Genomic DNA, 24081 nt, shown 5'->3' on the forward strand with positions numbered 1-24081 from the left:
CCACTTCATTGGAATGAATTATCAAATTATCCATCTTGTAGTCAACTCATTTTATTTGGCTTACTGAGAATGTGTAGTAAGTTATTTATTAACTTAGCTATTTATCACAAACACTTTAAAATACTAATCGACTAAAGGCTAATCATCAACACCACCAGTAACAAAGACAAAACTGTGACCCAAACTAAAATCACCTTGTGTTCATCCTAACAGGGGTGCCACCCATGAGACCAAGTAAACCTTGAAACCAGAATTTCCAAATTTTACAAACCCTGAAATCATAAACCCCAAACTTTACCAACACTGAAACGTACCGCATATACAATTTAAGCACCAAAATTTTACGAAAGAAGAACAGTATTAAATTACTACCTAGATCTGTATCATAATATGCTCCCCCATGTTTTAAATATGTAATTAGTAAGCCTATCATTATAATAAATAGAGTTTGTGTGTATTTATTGATAAAGCTTGTAATACAAGTTAAGAGGATTTAGTACAATTTTATATTAACAATGTTTGTAAACCCCCCCCCCCCCCCCCAACACAGTTATTTTAAATGATGTTTCTCTCTTAACATTTTTTCCCTCATTATTCATTTGAAGCAGCCTACTTTAATCGACATTGATAAAACTGATTCCATCAATGTACACGCATGGACCTGCAAATCTATTGCAACAAGATAAAATTGATTTTGAGATTTAGTACAGATCTACTCCAAAATGAACATTAAGATTTAGTTTCTAATATTTAAATGTAGACCTAGATGGCTAGAATGTGCTGGACTGCCTATACATAATTATAATTTATTTGTATAAAAAAAAAACTATAAATCTATTGACCAATCGATCTATTTTTTCCAGGCGAATGCAAACTTACTAATTTAATTCTTCAATCATTGATTCTAGTTCTGATCTAAAAACGATATAAATATCCTAAATCTAGATCCTACTTCTATAATACTCTAGACATAGGCTAAGGCTCTATGTCTATATGGAACCTATACAAATTTTAAAATATAAAACACTGGAAAAAAAAAATTTTCTCACTCGTGAATTTTTTTTTCTTCCTTTTTCTAGATCTAGGACTAGCCGCTAGGTACGCGAGTAGATCTAGACTATTCTAGACTATATCTATACTAAATACAAGACTTTACAGTCTAGATCAGATCTAGATTGATCATAGAAATAGATCTAGACTCTAAATCGAGCCGATTCGAGGCGCGTTCCGTAGATCTAGAAATTCTCTATAGATCTAGAATGTTTACACTTTTTTGTCACTTAAAAAAAAAAATACTGTACCGGTAAATAAAGCTTAGTGCGCATGCAAAGTGAAAGTCTCGCGAATAGCGAGATATGAGACTGGTCGATTTTGTTTAAAAATGGCGGCTCGCGCGATCGGAACTAACAAACTAAAATTAACGGGGGAAAATGACCAGAAATTTCGAAAAAATCTAAATCAACTAAAACCCTGGATTTTTACAAAATTGTAGAAGGCAAACCCGGAGGGGGGGAAAATCGGACCCATCAAAACCCGGATTTCCGGGTTATTCCGGAAAAGTGGCACCCCTGTCCTAAGCCATTTGCAAGCAAAGATGCTAGTATCAGGAGTTATTTCTCATCCTGTCTTTTTCTTTGGCATCAGTGTCATGTCACACACTGTTTTATCAGTATCAACATATTCAAAAGTTTGACATCCAAGGATTCCTGACAGCTCAACATGGCACCTGGGTGTAAACGTTTGTTAGCGAATCAGATATGCAAACGTTGGGTTGCCTTGGTGGAGTTCCAAGGTGTGAATGAAAGAGAGGACCATTAACCCAGTTCAAAAGCTCTGACATGTTCCATACGGGGCTGCCATCAGTGTCCCATTAGCTGGGGTAGTTGTCTTTTCACAGTTCAAGGTGGTCACAGTTGTGGCACTTACTGCAGGTCAGGAGAGGAAATCTGCATTACATAAATGACAACCCAATTGCAGTAATGTTCGATGCCATTATGGAAATTTCAGACAGAACTTTGGGTTAAGTGCTCCTGGTCAATGTCTGGCTTTTTTTCAGGGTTCAAGAAGTTTTGTCTTTTCTTTTTATCAGTATGACGAGCATCTTGGTGAGCCTTTAATTTGGAATTGGATCTAAATTTTTTGCCACACACATCACATGTATATTTCCTCTCACCGACATGAGAAACTAAATGTTTCTTATAAACTCTGAAAGTGGCAAACTTCTTGGGGCAAAACTTGCAAGCTATTTGTTTATCCTTGACATGGACATCAAGATGATCTCTCAGACTAGACTTGTAAATGTAATTTCTATTACAAAGTTCACATTTGTACGCCACACTGGAATGATGATTAAGATGATTCTTTAACAAATCATCCTCTGGGAAGCATTTCAAACATAGATGACACTTGAATGACTTCTCTGCCAAATGAATAGCCTGATGAGTCTTCAAATATGAAGCCTCGGGAAATTCTTCAAAGCAGACTTTGCATTTAAATGGTTTTTCAACCAAATGCAATGCTTGGTGAGCCTTCAGGCTTGATGCCCTCGTGAAATGCTTAAAACATATTTGACAACCAAATGGTTTTATACCAGTATGAATAACCTGGTGGTCATGTAAGTTTGACTTCTTTGCAAATTTTTTCTTACATAGATTACATTTAAAACGTTTTTTTTTAATATCGACCTTCAAAGTCTGGTGTTTTTTCAATTTATTTGCTTTGGAATGCTTTTTCTTATGTGCTCTGAACCTGTTATCTGAATAGGTTTTCAAATCTTCAGGAGAAAGAAGAAATTGCTTTTCTGTTTGAAAAGACAGATAGTTTGTTGGTTTTGAGTATTTATCAGAATTTGCTATCTGGAAGACAACCTGAATCATTCCATCGATGTCATCATCATAATCGTCATGTTCTTTCCCATTGGTTTTATTTTGTTCACTAGTACTCTTGACCCTAGTTGAATTACCTTGAAATTTATCCACTTCTTTTTCTTGCTTAAAGCTACTTGCCTATATAAAAAAAAAAAACAAGCAAAATTATATTAATAAAGCTTATTTAAAGGAAAGAACTGCACATTTACAACCTAACTTTTCTCAATACTGTAAAATTTATTTCCTTTTTCTATAAAAGCTAAATTGATTTATTACTACTAATTAATTAATTAATTGGTTACTTTTTCTTTTAATTAATATTTCATTTGGAGCAATGAATAATTGTACAAAGTTTCAATTTAATCTGAGAATGAGAAGTGGGAGAAATGATTTTTACCGGACAGACAGAGAAAGTGAGTTGATGTAAGCCATTTAAACAAAATATAGACAAGTTTTGCTTTAATAGTAACATTAATCACATTTCTTTTATCAATGTAAAGAAAACAAAGGATAACTACATATTTGTCAGTTAAAGTTGCTCCAATGAATAGTTGAAAGAGAACATTTTTACAAATCCAAAACAATTCTGTATTTTAAAAAGAAATGATTGTGTATGTTTGAAATTCATCTTTACTACATCATTGTGTATGTTTGAAATTCATCTTTACTACATCATTGTGTATGTTTGAAATTCATCTTTACTACATCATTGTGTATGTTTGAAATTCATCTTTACTACATCATTGTGTATGTTTGAAAAAAATCTTTACTACATCATTGTGTATGTTTGAAATTCATCTTTACTACATCATTGTGTATGTTTGAAATTCATCTTTACTACATCATTGTGTAGGTTTGAAATTCATCTTTACTACATCATTGTGTATGTTTGAAATTCATCTTTACTACATCATTGTGTATGTTTGAAATTCATCTTTACTACATCATTGTGTATGTTTGAAATTCATCTTTACTACATCATTGTGTATGTTTGAAATTCATCCTAACTTTTGTGATGTTCCACTTGAAGACTAATAAAAATTTAAAAAATATTCAGTGACTATTTTCTAAAAGACCTTTATTCTATAGTTGAATACACTACTAAAACAAATATCTTGGTATCTCAGAAAAATTCCATATATATGACAAATTCATTTTTAATTTTTAGTTGTTTATTAATTTTCAGACTAATATCATCTAAGAATTTACATTTTTACCCCAAATTAATTTTTTTTTCCTCAGCATTGAAATTATATTCATGAATATTTACAATACAAACTAAAAACTTACACTAATCAGACCTTTCTCAACAGATAGTTCATTATAGACTTCTCGTGGGAGATATTCCGCTGATTCTGATGACCATAAATGCTCTACCACTTCCTTCTTTATGTTGAATCGTAGTTCTTCAATGAAGTCTTGCTTAAGTGAGTTCATCATAGGCCACTTCCCTGTGACAAAAGAAATAATGTGATTTGCACATAGGTTTTTATAGGATCTATGATAAGCATAGTAAAAAAAAATTAGTTTCTGCTTTTGTTTTTTCATCTTACACTAGAAGCAGTTTAATTAACTCCTTGACTGCAACGATGCTCCCATCATTGATTTTAATTTTTTTTTTCCTCCCGAGAATGTTTTTAATTGCTTAAAATATTATCTTGTATAGTTTTTCTTTGCTAAAGAATTTCCTCTTTCAATGTGTTTTTACAGTGAAAGATTTTTTAAAAGAGTGGGGTCTTAAAAAGGCTCTATTTTCTTTAGATTTATGTTCTGGATGATGGTGGTAGGTGATAGATGATCTCAGATCATTCATTTTTCATGTTTTTAAATGGTTTTAATATAAAGTTATGTGGAAATATGAATAAATAAATAGTAAATAATCATTTTTTTCTACTTTAGATCATAATATATTTCCTAGATCTAGTCTAGACCCAGAGTTGCTGACATGCCAAGGGTGTCAGTTTTCTTTTTTCCAATAATAGTGACATGGATAATTAGCTCAAAATGTCCATTCTATGTGTTTTATATGTGTTTAATAAAAAACAAAAAAGTTATAAAAGTTTAATCAAAACATTCTTTTCACTTCGATTGGCCGAAAAAAAATAATGTGGAAAATAATTTCAGTCAAAGAATTAACCAGGCTTGATATCCCAGCTATGCAAACAATTTTTTTTTCTGATTCATCGACATTCAACCAGAACTAATGTATCTAGAGGTAATATTTATAAAGACTTTTTATAATCCAGACATAAAGTTCATTGGTCATTTTTTTCAGTTACAGTTTTTATTTTTTGCTTTAAAATACAAAGGCTAATTTTTGATGAAAATTGTAATAACTTCTCTCACAATTAACACGGCATCATTGGAAAACATTTCTCAAACTCTATCTTACTAAGTAGGTTATATTGCATATAAATGATCATTTAGAATTTTGTTATCGAGGTACCTAGTTCTAGAATACTATAGATCTAGGCTCGATTAGCGACACTAAAATTATCATTTAACTCTAAACCTCAGTTCTAACTAGCCTTAAAATATATTAATTTAAATAAAGTACTAGCTGCATCATGACTAGTGGCCCACTAGCAGTTTGCGTATATATTTAAGTGTATTGGATTGAGACCTGTGTGAAACATGATGAGATGTTTCCTTAAAACTTCACACGAAAATGAAAGTAGACTATTCTATAAGACTATGAAAATGGAGTTTACCCATTTAGCTGCTATATATTCAAATGGTTTTGATTTTCATTTATAAGTAAAATACTTAGATCTACATACTTTTTACATTTATAAATGTTTTAAGATCTAGATGAGATATATCAATAAACTACTATCAAAACGCTCTCAGATATAACTATCTACCTCAGATATTCTACTAATTCTAGACTCCAAATTCTAAATCTAGTTAGTAAAGAGTAAAAGATCTAGATTTCTAGTTGGTTCTAAAACCAACTTAGTCATTTTAGAAGTACTAAGTAGATCTCTATAGATACTCTATTATATATATACATATTTATAGATATCTAGAATTTTCTAAATAGAGATTTAGATCTAAGATTGAAGTAAGATATTAGATTTATTAATTAATCAATCTGCATCAATAATTAGGTCACCATGGAGAGACAGAATAAGAGAGAAGGAAGGAGAGCAGGGTTGTGTCTACCTACCTAGAGTATTAAACTATTAACACTTGTAAGTGTTATTTTAAAGGCTATGAGTACTATGACAATGTCATGTAGATCTAGATCTATGTGTTTCAGTGCCTGCCTATTACTACTGTTTAGATTCAGAAGGGGAAGGATTTTAGATAGATCTATAAATTCTTTATTATAAAAATATATTATAACTACTACTAGCTAGGACTATCACTTCACTAGGTTGTTTAAACTACAATACTGCCAATACTCAATAATAATACCTAGATGTCCTAGATCTAAATTTAAAAAAAAAATCTAGATCTACATCTAGATTAGATCTCACTACAGATCTAGCTAGATCAAGATCTATAAAAGTAGATCTTGTAGATCTACTTCTAAGTATAGTTTTTATCTTCTTTCTATTCACTAATTCAGTATAGACTAATAGAGTTTATTATAGAGTATTCCAGATTCCAGTTCAGAAATTGAACCCCTTTGATAAAAATTTCAAACTCAATATTGTAATGAAACCAATATAGTTAGATAGAGCTCTTTAAACTGAGTTTATTGATACCTAATTTATGTTTATAAGTTAATTAGAACAGAAGTTATAGCAATTTTAGTAACGAAAATTTTGCCTATATTTTTAAAAATATTTCGTTATGGAAAAAGGGAAATTTTGCAATAAAAATGCTGTAACTTATAAACTATTTGAGTTATTTGCATGAAAATTTCACCAGAAATGCATGATTATGTCCTGATATTTATTTTACTTTCAAACAAGGGATAGACTTTGACAAAATTTTCTTATTAATTTTTAAAGTGAGGTTACTTGTAAAAAAGAAACGATCGACGAAGAAGTACTTTTTCACATTTCAAAGACTGTAACTTTTGAACCGTAAGAGATAATTGAATACAATTTTAAACAGAGATGCTTGATTACCTGTTACTACTTATTTTACCTTTAAATTATACATAGAAGTCCAAGAAAATATTTTACACTTCATGACGAGGCACCACGTGTAAAAAAAAAAGACAGAAAAAGTACTTTTTTTCTGTTAAAAAGGCTGCAATTTTTTAATTTTCAGAGATATATGAATAAAATTTTCAGCACAAATGCATGAATTTAATTGTGTTGTTCTTTTCATTATTTTGAAACCTGAGATTGAAGTTAGCACAAAACTTTTTTTGGTTATAGAACTGTGGCGAGTAAGTAGATGTAATAAGTCACCAGGTCGAAAATAATTTTCCAATATGAACTTTTTTGCTTGCCCTCAATGATAGTGGCAGAATCTGTAAAAGTATTAAATTACATCCCTGTCTGATGCTGCCACATTAGTGTGTATGACAATCATGTCACACCGCAGCCACATCTCCTTCTTGAGCTCTGCGATGCTGCCAGGTGTCAAAGTTAGTGTATCATCCAATACAACTTAACTACACCACTACAGCTCCCTACCTCTGCATCATCAGTGTGTATGGGTAATTTCCGCAGTGTATGTTTTGTTTGTTTTACATTTTACATGTTCCGGATGTTCCTTCAGAGTTGAAGATAGTTATTTAAGTTACTTCCTAGGGCCAGTACTAGATCTAGTAACTAGTAGGGGCCCTTCAATCTTCATTTCTTTTACTTTTAGTAGAAAAATAATTATATTTATGGATCTAGATCACTATATTGAGTATATATTATAGATCAGGCCTAGACCTAGGTCGAGATCTGCACACATTTATTTATATAGATCTATGTTGACAAACGCACCAGTGAATGTGTCTTTTTTAGTTGAAAATCTTGAATCTGTTTATTGTTGTTCCTATTATTCACCGAAGTTGTTTCCCTTACACCTCCCACTCTCCCATTAAAAAAAAACTGCTTTACCTATTTTGCCAACTACAATGTTACTAAATAAAAACTGTTACTTACTAACAAAGGAAACAAAATATTTTTAGGTTAACGTTTTGCTTGGGCTCAGACTTATGTTTCGGTCATGCTAAGATCTTGTAAACAAAAAATACAATCTTCTAATATGAATCATGTAAAATGTTAAGCGTTTTCACGAGAGCAGTCTGGAACAATATGTACTCAAAATGTTTTGAAAAAGGCATTTCAGAACATCTCCTTTCTTGTGAATCTTTTCGACTTTCTTATAATATTAAAATGGTCGAAATTATTTAGACTGTTATAGCTAGGCCTACGGTACATAATTACGTAGACAACTTTTGTGTGAAAAAAAAAAGGCTTTGTCCGGGAGGTGGGGTGGTATTTGAAGATTTGATTGATGAAATTGTGAACATATAATATTTACAAAACTATGAAATTTTTACCATCTTCACTATTTTAACTGTGAATAGACCTTGCTTTTAATGATTTAACTGTATGAAATTTAGCTCTGGTGATATGAAGGGAGAGTAATCCTTGAAGGATTACGGCAAGACATGGCCTAAATTGTGCCAATGTGCCAAAAACTCAAACTTAAAAAGATGAATTTAGACTCTCGCATAGTACTATTGACCAGTGCTGGCTTCTCATTTATTATTTATCCTTCGATTTTTAAATTAGGATGAATTGTTGGCCCTGATTGCAAGAAAATACATCTTTGGACATCTTCACATTCTCTCTGCGAATTTATACTTCAAGAAAAAAAAATCGTTGTTGACTCCAGGAGAAAGTGTTGTTTTTTTTTTTAAGTTCATAACGCCGGAATGTGCATGTTTATTAGGTTGGATTGTGAGCTGTAGACGCCAGGAGAATATTCATTTGTAGGTTTGGTACAGATAAATAAATTGGTTGAAAACAACATTTAGGCTTATTTAAATCTTTTTATTATTGTTATTATTCTTAGACTAAAGACCTGCAATCATACAATAACAAGATAATGGAATTCATATGAAAATGGTACAGGTAGCAACAATTTCATTTAGTGACGTGCAGTGGCAAGAGATGCCGGAAAGGAACAATGACCGTGTACTGTACACGCATTATATTCGTCGTTTTATGTTCCGGGGCAAAGGTCCTATAGCTGGCCAGGAGAACTCTTGATGCGTAGTCCTACCTGCTTGAAACGATCCTTCCCTGGTCGTGTAACTTAGTACGTTTCCAGAAACCTAAACACTGGCTTCTTGTACAGACATCTTCCGAAATGTCATACACTTTGTTTTTAGTTGATAACGTGCTAGAATTCACGGTTCTCAACCTTTTATGCTCAGCGCCCTTTTTACAATCCCCCACTCTGCCGCGACCTCCCCCCACCCCTCACACACATACAGCAATAGAAGAATAGACAATAACAATCCATATTTCCGATGGTCTTAGACGACCTCTGGCAAATTGTCAATCGACCCCCAAAGGGGTCGCGACTCACAGGTTGAGAACCCCTGTGCTAGATCATTTATTGGGTAAGGAGTAGACTGTAGGCAGAGTGGCCTGTCTGGTTTTTCTTTGATTTCTGACTCTCGTAGATGAGTTCTGGGCTTTGCAAGGGAGCAAAACAACAATCCTTCTCGATCCATGTCTGGGAAACTGTAGGTAGTTAAATAAGTAATAGTGATTGCTGAACGAAATTGTCTCCGTCGATGTTTGTAGTTCTCCCTGACCAACGTGTCATACAGCGCTCCGTCTGATTCCCAGATCTATAGATCTAACCCTGACGCATTTTGTTTTCTTTTTTAGGGGGCACAACAGGTAAATGTTTGAGAAACACTGACGTAGATCTAAAGGATGAATTTATATGTCTCCAGAGCTTACTGCTGAAGTGGTATTCTCGTCTGTTTCTGTGGCTCACGGTTAACGAGGATGTCATTTGGTCAGCACAACGACAAACCGCCTTTACTTTTCCCCCAACTAATGTCAGGTACCCAGCTGGGTTGACTCAGATGAGCCCAAAGATCCCGAAATTAAAAATCCCAGTCTTCACCATTTTCCAACCCGGGACCCCCGGTTTGGAAGCGAAGCGCTTAAATTTACCTCTCAGCCTTCCGGTCATTATCAGCGTCTATTTGTATAATTGCTTTATCACTCGCCAACCCCTTCTGTGTTTCTTATACTCAAACTTAAATGATATAATAACTTACTCCAAGCCCCAAGCTTCTTGTCCCACTTATAATACTGTTCTCACGCACTAACACTTATTTATTTATTTTTTTTTTTAATTTTCTCTAAATGTAATTATGTCGTGGCACTCACAAACACTCTGTCTTTCTCTATCTATCTGATTCTCTCTCCCCGTCTCTCTTTACATTCTTATATCAAATCAAACTGTCTGTCTGTCTGTCTGGTCCAAAGTTTGTACACGTCATTTATCCCATACCCAATCTCAGATCAAGCTGAAATTTTTCACAATTATTTCTTTTACCCGAGAAGAATCATTAATTAACCAGATAGTTAATTAACCAATTAGGTAATTAATTATTTTGTTTGGTATCTTGAACAATGGAATGAAATCGTACTTGACAGTTGTGGTGATATAAGTTGAATTAATCCCCTTGAGCCCTGAGTGAACAATTTTGTATGCATTAAAAAAACGATCATGTAAACATTCACAAATATACCTACTTCTTCCCTCCCCCTTTTCACAACTGATCCAGACAGGTGATAGAATCATAACGCATTGAGGAAGCTAAAAGCTTAACAAAAACAAAGTGTAAAAATATTTCTAATCTCACAGATTTATAATGTCTAGGTCCACTCTATACATAATAGCATGGCTGATGCAAACTAATTAGTACAATTATACTTAATATGAGATTCTTTTTTTAAAAAGTATTTTCATGTTTTGTTTTTTTTTCTAACTTTATTTCTCTCTCTCTCTCTCTCTCTCTCTCTCTGTCTCTCTCTCTCTCTCTCTGTCTCTCTCTCACTCTCTCTGTCTCTCTCTCTGTCTCTCTATCTCTTTCTCTTTCTGACTCTTTCTCTGTTTTCTCTTACTTCCTCTTAGGCTCTCTGTCAATTTCTGGCTTCCTTTTTCTCCCCCCCCCTCTCTCTTCCACTTTCTCTTTTAATAAATATTAGGCCTACATCTAGATCTTTCTAACCCTAGCAGCTGACTGTCTAGGCCAGCGGTTCTCAACCTTTTAAGCGCGGCGACCCCTTTTTACAATCCCCCACTCTGCCGCGACCCCCCCACCTCTTGCTCACATACACAGCAATAGAGCAATAGACAAAACAATCCATTTTTTCGATGGTCATTGGCGACCCCTGGCAAATCGTCAATCGACCCCCAAGGGGGTCGCGATCCACAGGCTGAGAACCCCTGGTCTTGCTATAAATAGGCTGTATTGAATGCCTTTTCAAAACCTGTTTTAACTCACATTGTTCAAAGATATCTCGGTATTTGTAGTAGGCCTACAATGTATACATCTAGAATTCTATAGAGTTGATAACATGTAAAAGATCTCGTTGTAACACTAATGTTATTTAAATTTAAGGTAAGATTATACAAATTTGATTTTTTTTTCACACCATTTAGACTTAAGAAAACTTAATGGTTTATACATTTACATTTAAAGACTGTTAACAGCTAAGCACAAATCTTTTGTGCCCCCCCCCCACACCTTTTTTTAAAAAGTAGGCTACTTGTACTATCTGAAGTAACGATTGTAGATCTGTATAGTACTTTTTTCTGTGGTTCAGCAGAGGCGTAGTTAAGGTGGGGGAGCGAGGGGAAGAATTGGGAAATCCCCCCGGGCCCCGACTTGATGGGGCCCCAAATGAGTGTTTTTTACCTTAAATATTAAATATTACTCGAAATGCAGGGGCACCAAAGAGACCAAGCCCCAGGGCTTCCAAATGATGGTAAATTCTTATCTACTCCACTGGTTCAGATTATTGTTCTTTATGGCTGTCTTAAAACGTCTAAATGTTTGATGTTATAAATTTATGATAATCACAAATTAATCATAAAGAAGATAAATGTAAAGAGTGCGGATTGGTACGACTAGATAATTATGAATTTCATTATTGAGGGATGTGAACAATATTTCACGTAAATACGTGAATACGCAGACCTAGCCCTGATCTTTATATTTTGTCCCAACTTAAGCAGACAATAAGTTAAGACAGTGCGTGTACCAAGGACCTTGCCCCCCACAAACTCAAAGATACGCACTTTTTAAAAACTAAAATATGCATATTAAATGTTTCTTTAAAAGGACATTGTGATTAAATTTACAAGAACTTTATTTCTTTCTTCTAAAATGTTGCATGCTTTTAGATTTAAGTATTTTCATTCATAAATGGATCTTTATTAAAGCTTTTAAAAAATTGTAGGGTCCTCCACAAAACTCCTGCCCGGGGCCTCGTTATACCTAAATCAAAGCGGATGCAAATATTCATATCATTATTTATATTTATATTATATCACTATTACCGATGACTATTGTCCCAAGACGCTTGGGTTAGAAGAGAGGCCAAAGGTGGAGCACTCCGGGGAAACTCCCCTATATTCCCTCTCTGTCCCGCATCAGCCGTGTAAGGTGTCCACCATAAAAACGTTCTCTTGAAGAAAGTTTATGAATAGTGACATGTTTGTTGGACTTTCTCGGTGCATAGGTACCCAACGGAGGTATTATTTCTCTTTTTTTTTCTTTTTTTGCTTTCTAATTTGCCAAATCGTCTTCTCTGACTAATTTTTCCTCCAAAGCGTCAAGTTGAGGCTTAGAAGCATTGCCCAAGAAGAGGTTTGGTTAAGCAAGGGATTATGATGAAACACGTCTTATCAACCTCCAGTTTTTGTTTTATTCTTGGTATTGTGTTGAGGCTCCCAGGAAGAAGCGATGCATATTTTACGACCCTTTAGTAAGGCGACAACTTTACTCATGTTTGAAATAACTTAATTTTCGAAAGAGGAGTCACGTGATAGGGGAAAAAACACTATACGTTCAGCATATTAGAATTTAAAGTTTTCTGCGTGTTATATAGTGTGTGTGTGTGTGTTTCTATAGTAACTGTAGGAAGAGGTTATAATAGGGATTGGTTGTGAATGATGCAACATAGTTGGCAATGTCATCATTCGGTCTTAGGACAGAAGACTCCAGAACGCTAGACTGAAAGGTTGTGTTATTGTACTGAGTTACATTTAGTTAAAAATATTATTACTAAAGTTGATTTTCTCCATATTATAAATAAAGTTCTATTTAGCATTGTTTACAAGGAAGTTATGCAAATTATTTAAAGTTTTATTAGTTAAGATATCTTACGCCTATCACGGTTTTGTTGTCTACCAGCAGTAGCATACCACCTGCCAATGACCGGTAACAACACCACGTCTTTATTAGCATTAGCTGTATAGGATTGTCTATGAAGCCAGGAACAATTCAAATCACATGTTAACCCATAGACATAAATAAATATAGACTGGCCGATAAAAGAGTTTTATGAAACGAACATTTGTGACCTGCAATTTTGTGTACTTTATTATACAGCATTTATGAGCAGTATAGTTTTGTTTAATCTCTAAGACTGAAGATCATGCAACTTTTCAGAATTCGGAAATCCGACAACAATAGATATACATGTTTTCAAGCTACATTTCCTTTTTTCCAGTCTATATCTATTTATGTCTATGTGGTAACCCTATATAGCGCTATTTTGCACTATTTATTTTCAAATTTCCGATTATTTAGCTTCTTTCTGCACGTACCCACTACTCGGAGGATTGTTGAATATATGCCCCCCGCCAGTGGCGTAACAACCATGGAACTAAGGGGATCATTGCGCCCAAGCCCACGACTATGTGGAACCCACGGATAGGGTGGGCATCGAAAGGTTGTCACTTATGACTTTTAATAAGATGTACAAGGCAGTATTAGGCATTATGTCCTAACAGGCATACACTGCAAGATGTCACAGAAATGGGTGTAAAACATTATCACACAGTAAAATATCACTGGAAGGAATGCAATGACACTATTGAAAGTAGCGCTATATAAAAGCTATTGTTACAAATGACAGTGATAGGTAGATGTCAACGTATGACCCCGGCGAGATAACACAGCAGCGGGTGTTCTCTGGAATGTACATGTATCAACAAAGACAGGATGTGACGTGTCCTTACGTGTTATTCCAGAAGGTACTAGCAATGTCCAGTGACAAATAGAGGTCACAACTTGTGACCCGGCAAGATGACACTGCAGCCGATGTTTTCTGGAATCTACATGAATAAACAAAGACAGGATGTGACGTTTCCTCACGTGTTATTCCAGAGGATACTAGCCGTGTTTGTGCAACTTTGGAGAAGCGATTAGGGACTCTATATAAGCCAGAGAGTCAATGTGAAAGTCAGTCGTGAGTGAGATGTTACAGTCGATACAGACGATGTAAGACGTGTGCGGCTCTGTGGAAGAGAAATGTGTACGACTCGATGCAAGTTAACTAGGGTAGAGTTAACTGGAGTGGACTGCTGTCGTTAAAGTCTATACAGCGAACTACAGTGGACTTGAGCCGTTACAGTCGATACAGTCGATGTAAGACATGTGCGGCTCTGATTCGGTAAACTTGAGTACGACTTGGTTCAGCTTAGGGAGACCTGGAGCGACACTGGGAAGTGTGTCGTTGGTCTGTTCTGTGGAATACGGCTCGATGCAAGTTGAGAAGAGATGAATTGCAACGAAGTGAAGAGATGAATTGCAACGAAGTATAGCTAACTGTGAACTGACATATATTGTACAGTCTTCTACGCTACATGCTACAGTGACGAATTGTTAGATTTAATAGTCAATAAAGTTATATGAAGCTGAAAGTTGAGTCGTTGTGACAGGTGGGGAAATGTGATGTGTGTTTGGCGCGTTTAATGTCTAGGGGATGATTATTTTTAAAGCCATCACACACCAACCTATCAGCATATGAATCGGGAGCAGACACGCAACGAGACAAAGCAATGAAAGATAGATACAAAAGTTAGAATAAAGAATATTTATTTACATACATATACATATGAGGATAAAAAGGGGGAGGGTTTGCATCTATCTCTAGTATATTCTATGTTTAATCATCACTCTTGCACCTAATAAGAGAGTATGTCACTTTGTCCTCCGACTTAGCTGGTTTTCCTGTTGATGTCGCAGCTGGCTGTGTCCTGGCTTGAGGTTCTGCAGCTGGAGGTGGCGCTCTAGCGGATAGAGGGACGCCGGTGATATAGTTCTTGTGGAGTCTCAATCCCCAAAGTCTAATATCTGTAGTGGGCACAGTAGGGCGGGTGGCCGGCTACCGTGGCACAAGGTTACTGCGGGCAGAGCTGATCTGCCGTGTGCAGCGTAGTTGACAGGATATGTCCAGTGAGTTGCAGAGGGTTGGCGTAGCTATGACGTCTCACACAGATCTGAATCCATAGGGACGTCGCACCTAATAGCTTGACAGGTGGGCTGTCGAATAGGCGGGCAATGCCGATAGCGCCAAGTGGTAGAGTTGAGTAGATCTCAGTTGGCAAGTGCAGTGCTGAATAGCACAAAGCGCATAAAAAGGGGCAGGTCAGTGAGCTAGTGCAGTGCTGAAGAGCACTAAGCACAAAGATAGTAGGTGATTCTTGATATCAGCTAAATAGGCAATAGGTGATTCTTGGTAGCAACTAGGCAAGTGCAGCGCTGATTAGCACTAAGCACCTAGATAGGCCAGTAGGCAAATAGGCAGACACCTGAGGGAGGCTGCGGATAAATAAAGACAAGTTAGGACATGTCTCTCATGCATCTTATCGATGCCCTCGACTGAGGTGCATTCGTCAGATTGGTAAAATTGCTTTAGAGAACAATGGGGAGATGATGACAAATGGGATTTGGAGAATAGATGGCAGATAGTAGCAATATAGAAATGTACATAAAAGGGGAAATAATAATATGAGAATGTACATAGAAGGGGAAATAATAATCTCAAATAAACAACACAGGTGGATAGAGAAAGAAAGGGGGGGGGGAGAATGGGCGGTGGTCAGCGACCCAGATGGTTTGTTTACATATGACCGTGGGTCGAGAACAATGGAGCGCGCTTGAATGGTGTGTCCGTTCAAGCGGCGCAACTCTCATTAGAGTAAAATGAGTAAAGGGGAGATAATTCAATACAGGGGAGATAACTCATATCTCCTTTCTAAGCGCAGTATTAGTGCGATAGTAGAATTATCAAGGCGATCAACCGAGATAAAGGAAATAAAATAAGGTGTACAAATATATACATGGTTGCATCAACGGTCAATTGAGCAACGTAGCATTAATAGATTAATGCAATTCATAAATACATACATAGGACATGTTTATGTTCTCTACTTACGCCAGTGAGAAATACACAATGCACTAATTAAATATAAGTGAAATAATAAACTACACATGATAATATCCAATGGAAATATACGCAGAGTAATTAAGATGGAACTTGTGATTAAGTTCGGCTTACCACCAGGTATTCCTCTAGGAGAAAGAATGTATGAAGTAGTCCAGACTCAATAGCTCAACGACAATGAAAAATAAGAGGGTCTGATTTGATTTGGATCTACTTTATATATGCCTGGAAAATGTGGGCGGGCACAGAAAATGTCCTAGGCTAAGAATTATCATACACGTGGGTGACTTGACTCGAGGTGGGAGCCGCACCTTGGAATATCACGCGGTGTGTTGACCAGGGTAATCTCTTAGATCAAAAAGAGACGTGAGAGAAGGGGGGGGGAATGATTAGCTTGCATTCAAACCAAGGTGGTGTCAACCGCGACCGTCAGTCAGACATCCGGCGGATAAGACAAAGGAGATAGTGTGATTATCTTTCCCCGATCAAGGGCAGATAAATGAAAGGACTGGCCTAGTTTTCTCCAAGGTGGTGGACTAAGTCTAGCCTGGTATAGAGGAAAAGGTGGGGCGGGTGGAGAATTTAGGGGTAGGATGGTGAAATAATCAAAATAAAATAAATAAATAATGAAAAATAATAATTAATGCTGTGATAAATTTGAGTGACTCTGACAGCGAGTTTTTGACTTGTCACAGTCGTCAAGTTCTTTACAGTGTTTTTATTTGTGTGCCTACTAGTACATTTAGCCAGAAGATTCAGAAATACGTAATAATATACTTGATTTATTTTATTTATTTATTACTTGTTAAATACAGTGGAATGGGCTTTTAAATTATTATTTTTTTATTGAACTGATACATAATGTATACTTTATATTTTCGCCGTTCTACGATTCAGTCATTCTAGGTTCTCAAAAAGGGGGGGGGAGTTGGAACTATATTTCTTCACCCAGGCACATAAGTCATGGGCACATTGCTACGCTATTGAATACAACCGAATGTTTGACTATTGCATTTTTTTTTCCAGGCTGTGAATTTAGGAAGTTGTAATCCTCAGACAAACAGTTGCATGTCGGATAAATGCGATCAAAAGTTTGGACAAGTCTGGAGCGATTGTTGAAAAGACGGTAGATTGTAGATCTAGCATATGAGACAGATAACCAGCTTACAATGAAACGCATACAGATACAAAACAGCAAACAGCAAACAAGTAAAGTATTTTTATGATGTAAAAAAAAAAAAGTAATAAAGTTCTCCTTTCAGACTTTGCGATCTATAAGACAGATGTTGTTAAGGTCATCTGTTTCTTTGGCCCATGGTTAACAAGGGTGACATGTGGCCAGCACAACGACCAACCTCCTTTACTTTACCCCCAACTAATGTCTGGTACCCATTAGAGCTTGGCATACTCCTAAAAATCCCGAAAAAAAAATTCCACTTATCACAAGAATTCGAACCCGAGAACACGGTTCAGAAGCCAAGCGCTTTACCACTCAGCCACCGCGCCTCCTCTCTCCAACATTCTCTCTTTTCCAAGTATCTTTTTTTATCTTATTGATTTCTCTCTCTCACTTTCTGTCTGTCTCTCTGTCTGTCTCTCTGTCTGTCTATCTCTCTGTCTCTCGGTCTCTCTCTCTGTCTCTCTGTGTCTCTCTGTCTCTCTCTGTCTCTCTCTGTCTCTCTATCTGTCTCTCTCTGTCTCTCTCTGTCTCTCTCTCTCTGTCTCTCTCTCTCTGACTCTCTCTCTGTCTCTCTGTCTCTCTCTCTCTCTGTGTCTCTCTCTGTCTCTCTCTTTGTCTCTCTGTCTCTCTCTCTGTCTCTCTCTCTGTCTCTGTCTGTCTCCCTGTCTCTGTCTCTCTGTCTCTCTGTGTCTCTCTGTGTCTCTCTCTGTCTCTCTGTCTCTGTCTGTCTGTCTATCTGTCTCTCTCTCTCTCTCTCTCTGTCTCTCTCTCAGTCTCTCTGTCTCTGTCTGTCCCTCTCTCTGTCTCTCTCTCTGTCTCTCTCTCTCTGTCTCTGTATCTCTCTCTCTTTCTCTCTCCCTCTCTCTTTCTCTCTCTCTCTCACTGTTAAGGGAAGACTAATATTGTATCTTTTTAAGAATCTTAATCTTGATCCTTGCACAACAAGAAAATGACCATTGGTTCATATTTTGCAGAACTCTATAATAATAATAATAATAACGTCAGAAAATTCCTTAGTGGACCACGATGAATTTTGTTTCTCTTTAACGAAACTCGACCCTGGTGAATACTCGTTCGTTTCTAACATAATAATAATATTATTATTATATTATAACAATAATAATAACAACAATATCCCCCTGTTGGTATATCTACCAGGGAATAAGTATATTGTTATTAACAATCAAATTCGAGGCCTTTAATATGTTAAGAAGATTGTCGTTACATATTACAGGTCAGTGCTGCTACAGGCCTGCCACATCACCAGAAAAGTTGTAAGTGGAAACTGTTGAGGGACAACAATGAATTTTGTTTCTCTCTAACGAAATTTTGTAGACACACACACACATACACAGAGAGAAAGAGACATAGAGAGACAGAGAGAGACTGAGACAGAGAGAGAACGGGAAAAAGAAATCTAGAATTTAAAATTTTCACTCCTACGACATCCATTCAGTATTTTCTATATATAAAAAAAACAAGAACAGCAAAAAAAAAAACCCACAAAAAAAAAACAAGAATTGTTTTGCACTATTAAACATTTAGTATTTACGCTTTTAAATACTTTACTTTATATAATCTAGTCGCTGAACAGCGTGTGTTCATACATATGTAGATAATAAATCATCGGCAACAAGGAAGTTTACCAAATTGAAATATTTACACATATAGGTACACGAATATGTACCTGTAGAAACTATATAAAAGATGAATAGCTCTTTTATTTATAAGTAACATCAATACAAGACAAGACTATTACAATCTACTATAGAATCTTAAAATGATACAAGTCGGCTCGGAAGAAACAGACGTCTTGTAAAAAAAAATAAAAAATAAAAATTAACGCACTGATCTGGGCTTCCTTCGATTCTGTGTTTTCGAAGATCATCATTTTTCTTTTTTTTTTAAATCGTTTTTGTTTTGTGTACATGGATGTGTATTTTTACAAGTTTCGCTTTAGATTGATATTGTGTGAATGATGTAACGAGATACATTGGAACTAATATTTTACAAAGCTTCTATCAACTCAGTCTCTGTCTGGTAAAAAGTTTGTACACGTTATTTCTCCCACATCCATTCTTGGATCAAGTTGAAACTTTGCATAATTATTCATTGGCGTAGACAATATATGAATAAATAACAAGGATACAAAGACAGTTTGTGTGGAGACACAAACTCAAAATCGGCCCCCGAAGTGGTCAACCCAGGCAGGTAAAAAGGCAGGTTTCAATATTTTCAGAAAGAACATCAGAATGAAATTCTATCAAAAGCAAATGACAGAGAAGAATGGAAAATAAAGGTTGACGAATCCCTTGTGGTGCCCCAGCGGTCCACAGACCAAAGGGTAGTGGAAAGTGAATGTGAAGTTAGATGTAAACCTGGCCTAACTAATGTCCTATAATGAATATATAATTGCTCTAATTGTTTTGTTAAGGGACAATCTCTTAATCCTCAAGAAAAAAACATTTCCTTGAAAAAAAAAAAAAAAAATTTCTTTAGTTCAGTGTTCTATTATAGTTGCATGACGTTACATTTTACGCGATAATATGAAAAACTACTTATTCATTGTTGTTTTAAATTAAGCCCAACTTATGTGCATACTAAATGTATATTTTCTCTTAAAAAAAAGTAAACACTTTTTTTTGTGTGTAGATGTTGTAGTTAATATAACAGAACTTACTTAACTTAGCAATACAATTGACAAAAATATATAACCATTTGCATAAATGTGTTAAAAATATGGTAAATAGCTATCTCCCATACTAAAGAGTCTCACAGTGTTTGTTACTATTAATATTGAATAGTTTTAAAAGTGGTGTATTTTTATGAAAAAACTACTTGCATAAGTGACTTAAAAATTTAGATTTTTTCGCTTTCAGAAATGAAAAAAAAACATAGCCGTTGCATCAGAATTTTGAATTGTCTAAAATATTTTGATGTGGCATTTTCACTATCTTTTCTAGTTTACGAGATCTAAACGGGACGGACGGACAGACGGACGGTCAGAAATTCCACACTAAACTAATAGCGTCTTTTCCTCTTTTGGGGACCGCTAAAAAATAGTAAATTAATTATAGGTAATTAATTATTTTGTTTGATACCAACAAGGGAAATAAATCTTTCAGTATTCACAGATATGGCTAAATATGTAGGGCTTGGTTCCTTTCAATAATTGTACATTTTATTTCTCCCATACCCGTTCTCATGTCAAGCTGAAACTTCGAACAACTGTTTACTGTACCTAAGAAAATATGCTTGATATCGAATAAGGGAAATGGCTTCAACATTATTGAGAGATATATTTATAAGGGCTGAGATTTTTCCCCTTAGGAAATTTTTTTATTTTTGCTTGTTCTACTGTGTATCCAGATGGCTAGGTATCTTGGAGGAAAAGGTGCTAACCGAGACCATTCGTAATAGCAGGCCTGCAAAGTCACAACCTGTGGGCAGTGTAGACCAATTGCTCGTTTCTATGTCGTACAGACCCGTAACGTGGCAACGAGGTATTCGTCTAAACTGCCCATTGACTGCGACGTTGCTGGTCAGTGTTCAGGCCTTCTATGGCGATTGGACTCGTTCTATTCCGGGACCATGAAGACGACATCCCAGAACGCATTCCACAAGCCCAGCGGTTCTCAACCTTTTAAGCTCGGCGACCCCTTTTTACAATTCCTCACTTTGCCGCGACCCCCCCCCCTTTTACACACACACAGCAATAGAAGAGTAGACAATAACAATCCATATTTTCGATGGTCTTTGGCGACCCCTAGCAAATCGTCAATCGACCTCCAAAGGGGTCGCGTTCCACAGGTTGAGAACCCCTGCACAAGACCATGCAGCCATCTCGCAAAAAAAAAAAAATCCTAACGAGTACCTTCAACATTTAGGTCTAGCCTATATATAGCCTTTTCTTTCACGATTATCAAGTTACATTAAATCTTTAATTATTTCGTTGGAAAAAACAATTATTGTTTTTAAATATCTTTTACAGCAGATCTGAAAGACGAGAAGAACGATTACGACGTGTTACTGGACGTAGGCAGTGAAAGATCAAGATATGAATCAGTTTATATTAATGATGTAAGTAGGCTGTGTCAGTGGCGGTGCATTGTAGTTTCTTGTATACTGAGTTACAATAGAAACAAGAACAAACGAACACAGGGTTTATTCAGTAGTTAAAACATTTATATTTAATTTTTAAAGTGATAGAAGTATATATTCTCTTTTACTTTCTTTCTCTTTCTCTCTCTCTCTCTCTCTCTCTCTCTCTCTCTCTCTCTCTCTCTGAAAACTTTTGTGTTGAAATCGATCCAGAAAATCAATCCGTATGTACAGAGCCGGCCTTAGATAATTGGAGTCCTTGGGTGAAGTGAATTTGGTGGTCCCAAATGAAATAGAAAAATAATAACTGCGAAAAAAATACTACTCTACAATAACATTGGGCACAAGTTTCGCTATTTCTTCTCTAAAAAAATTGTTTTAGTTCTTTGCGAGGCCTCCACCAATCGAAGGCCCGAGGTCGCTGCCTAGTTTGCCTATGCCTATGACCGGACCTGGCATATATCACTGTAGACTCTGACAGTCTCTCGTTATTATCATTATTAATTAGTAACGTCTACAGTAATTTATTATTAATCTGTGACAACAGAACAATAACAACAAGATAAAACATGCGCTATTAAACCACAAATATTTTAATAATTGTCCTTTCAATAATAGATTCGCACGTGAAACTTATTGAATGATGGAGCCCGATATAAGATTGTCTCCCCTATTTTTAAGTTTTTAAATAGACACCCATCGAATAGGAGATAACAGAAAAAAGTAATTTCAAATTAAGTCCAATCTCCAGTCTTCTGTTTGAAACTAACAGTTCATTGAATACATATTAGCAATGTAATAATAATAACATGAATAAATCTCCGTATCCTGTGGTATCAAGTCGTTAGTCGAATCAGCAGTACTTAGGACACGAGCACGTCTCTTCTTTTTGTAGCTAATGAGATAGAGTTAAAGCTGTTGATAGTTTGCACTCCATAGTGAGATAGAGTTAAAGCTGTTGATAGTTTGCATTTCATAGTGAGATAGAGTTAAAGCTGTTGATAGTTTGCACTCCATAGTTTCTAAAATTCTTTCTGAAAATATTGAAACCTGACATTTTACCTGCCTGAGAGGACCACTTCTGTGGCCAATTTTGAGTTTGTGTTTCCACACAAACTTTCTTTGTAACGTTATTTTTAATTAAAAAAAAATCTTTTTAACATTTGTGTGTGTTTGAATTTCAGGAACCCTACCCTACGCCTGTAGGTAAAGATCTCTCTGAAGATAACAAGGACCAACTCCTTGCAGACCTACTTCATTCCCAGAGTTCCATCCTTGCAGAAATGAAGGCACTGAGAAGAGACAACATCCTCCTCCGGGAAACGCTGACCCTTTACACGGAGCGGCAAGACACAATCGCGCAGGGCGTACAAGATCAGCTACGAAAAATAACCGATCAACTGAATGGACACCTAGTAGAGATTCGCAAAGAGTTGGACGCGGCGTTGAACAAGTCTTTGTTCGATTTTATGGACAAGCATGAAAAATTGGTTTTAACCCTGCATGACCAGCTCTCACAGACTTCTGACCATCTGAGTGAGAAACTGATGAAAGTTAGTACTAGACTGGACAGGCTAACTCGTGCAGACCAGCCTGTACAACAGTCTGCCGATAAGGCGAGAAAAAAGTCCACTTTAAGTTTACCGTCTTTATAACACAAAATGTCATGTATATAATATTGTATCTAAATATGTAAATAAGACAATACACTATTTGTAATTTAAAACTTTGAACAACATTGATTACTTTTTACAAATATTATATCAACTCACCCTGTCTGTCTGGTTTGTACACCACGTTATTTCTCCCACATACAATCTCGAATCAAGATGAAATTTTGCACAATTATTCCTTTTTTTTCCTGACAACACAAGAATCAATAAAAACAAAAAAAAACAAAACAGTTAGTTAATTAACTATAGGCAATTAATTGTTTTGTTGGGTATTTAAAGCAAGGAAAGAAATTGAACTTGACTGAAGTGGTGGTATAAGCTGAATTTGTCCTATTTATATGTCGTCGTTTGAGTGTTAGTAAACACAATTATGAACTATGATGAGGCTATAGAAACAATAGATAACTATATTATCTTCCATGCTCATAAACTCTTCACTAGCAGAGTGGTTTCCGTGTTGGCTTGAGATGTCTGAGAAGGCCCACAAGTTTGATTTCAGTGCGCTTTTTTAAAAGTATTTTTTTTCTTTTTAAATATTTTTTTTTCTTTACATCATCATCAGTCCCTTAAATGGCGTTTGTACAGGGGGAGGGGGGGTTGGTTTTGTTTCTTGTACTTGTTTCGGATGTTCCTTCAGAGTTGAAGATAATCTACTTCCTACTCCTAACCTCCTCAAACAAGGAAATCCTATGCCAAACTGTGAGTCGAACACTTAGTGAGGCTGTGACAGAGCGTCGCATGAGGTTTGCGGGACATGTTCTACGACAAAATGAGCTACATATACCAAGAGTTGCGATGACATGGAGGCCAACACGAGGAAAACGCAAACAGAGACGCCCTCGTATTACTTGGAGCCACACTTT

General features: G+C 35.9%; 2 protein-coding genes across 4 annotated transcripts; one reads left to right on the forward strand and one right to left on the reverse strand.

Moving 5' to 3' along the window:
• Window positions 1–536: 536 nt before the first annotated feature.
• LOC106058370 (gastrula zinc finger protein XlCGF8.2DB-like) lies at window positions 537–7883 on the reverse strand. Of its 2 annotated transcripts, none has more exons than XM_056042559.1 (3): window positions 7766–7883; window positions 4169–4318; window positions 537–3005 (listed from the first exon to the last, which is right to left on the reverse strand). In XM_056042559.1, exons 2-3 carry the CDS (start codon window positions 4187–4189, stop codon window positions 2004–2006), a joined length of 1023 nt encoding a protein of 340 aa, XP_055898534.1. In that variant the 5' UTR covers window positions 4190–4318; window positions 7766–7883; the 3' UTR covers window positions 537–2003. The 2 variants fall into 2 exon arrangements, with proteins under 2 accessions (XP_055898534.1, XP_055898533.1); XM_056042558.1 differs by having other exon boundaries at window positions 4158–4318.
• A 3437-nt stretch (window positions 7884–11320) lies between these two features.
• On the forward strand, window positions 11321–23989 carry LOC106058371 (uncharacterized). Of its 2 annotated transcripts, none has more exons than XM_013215793.2 (4): window positions 11321–11427; window positions 17291–17473; window positions 21439–21524; window positions 22730–23989. In XM_013215793.2, exons 2-4 carry the CDS (start codon window positions 17434–17436, stop codon window positions 23198–23200), a joined length of 597 nt encoding a protein of 198 aa, XP_013071247.2. In that variant the 5' UTR covers window positions 11321–11427; window positions 17291–17433; the 3' UTR covers window positions 23201–23989. The 2 variants fall into 2 exon arrangements, with proteins under 2 accessions (XP_013071247.2, XP_013071246.2); XM_013215792.2 differs by having other exon boundaries at window positions 21436–21524; window positions 22730–23793.
• Window positions 23990–24081: the final 92 nt, after the last annotated feature.

The sequence above is a fragment of the Biomphalaria glabrata genome, chromosome 9, assembly GCF_947242115.1.
Source record: "Biomphalaria glabrata chromosome 9, xgBioGlab47.1, whole genome shotgun sequence".
Classification (NCBI taxonomy): Eukaryota; Metazoa; Mollusca; class Gastropoda; family Planorbidae; genus Biomphalaria; species Biomphalaria glabrata.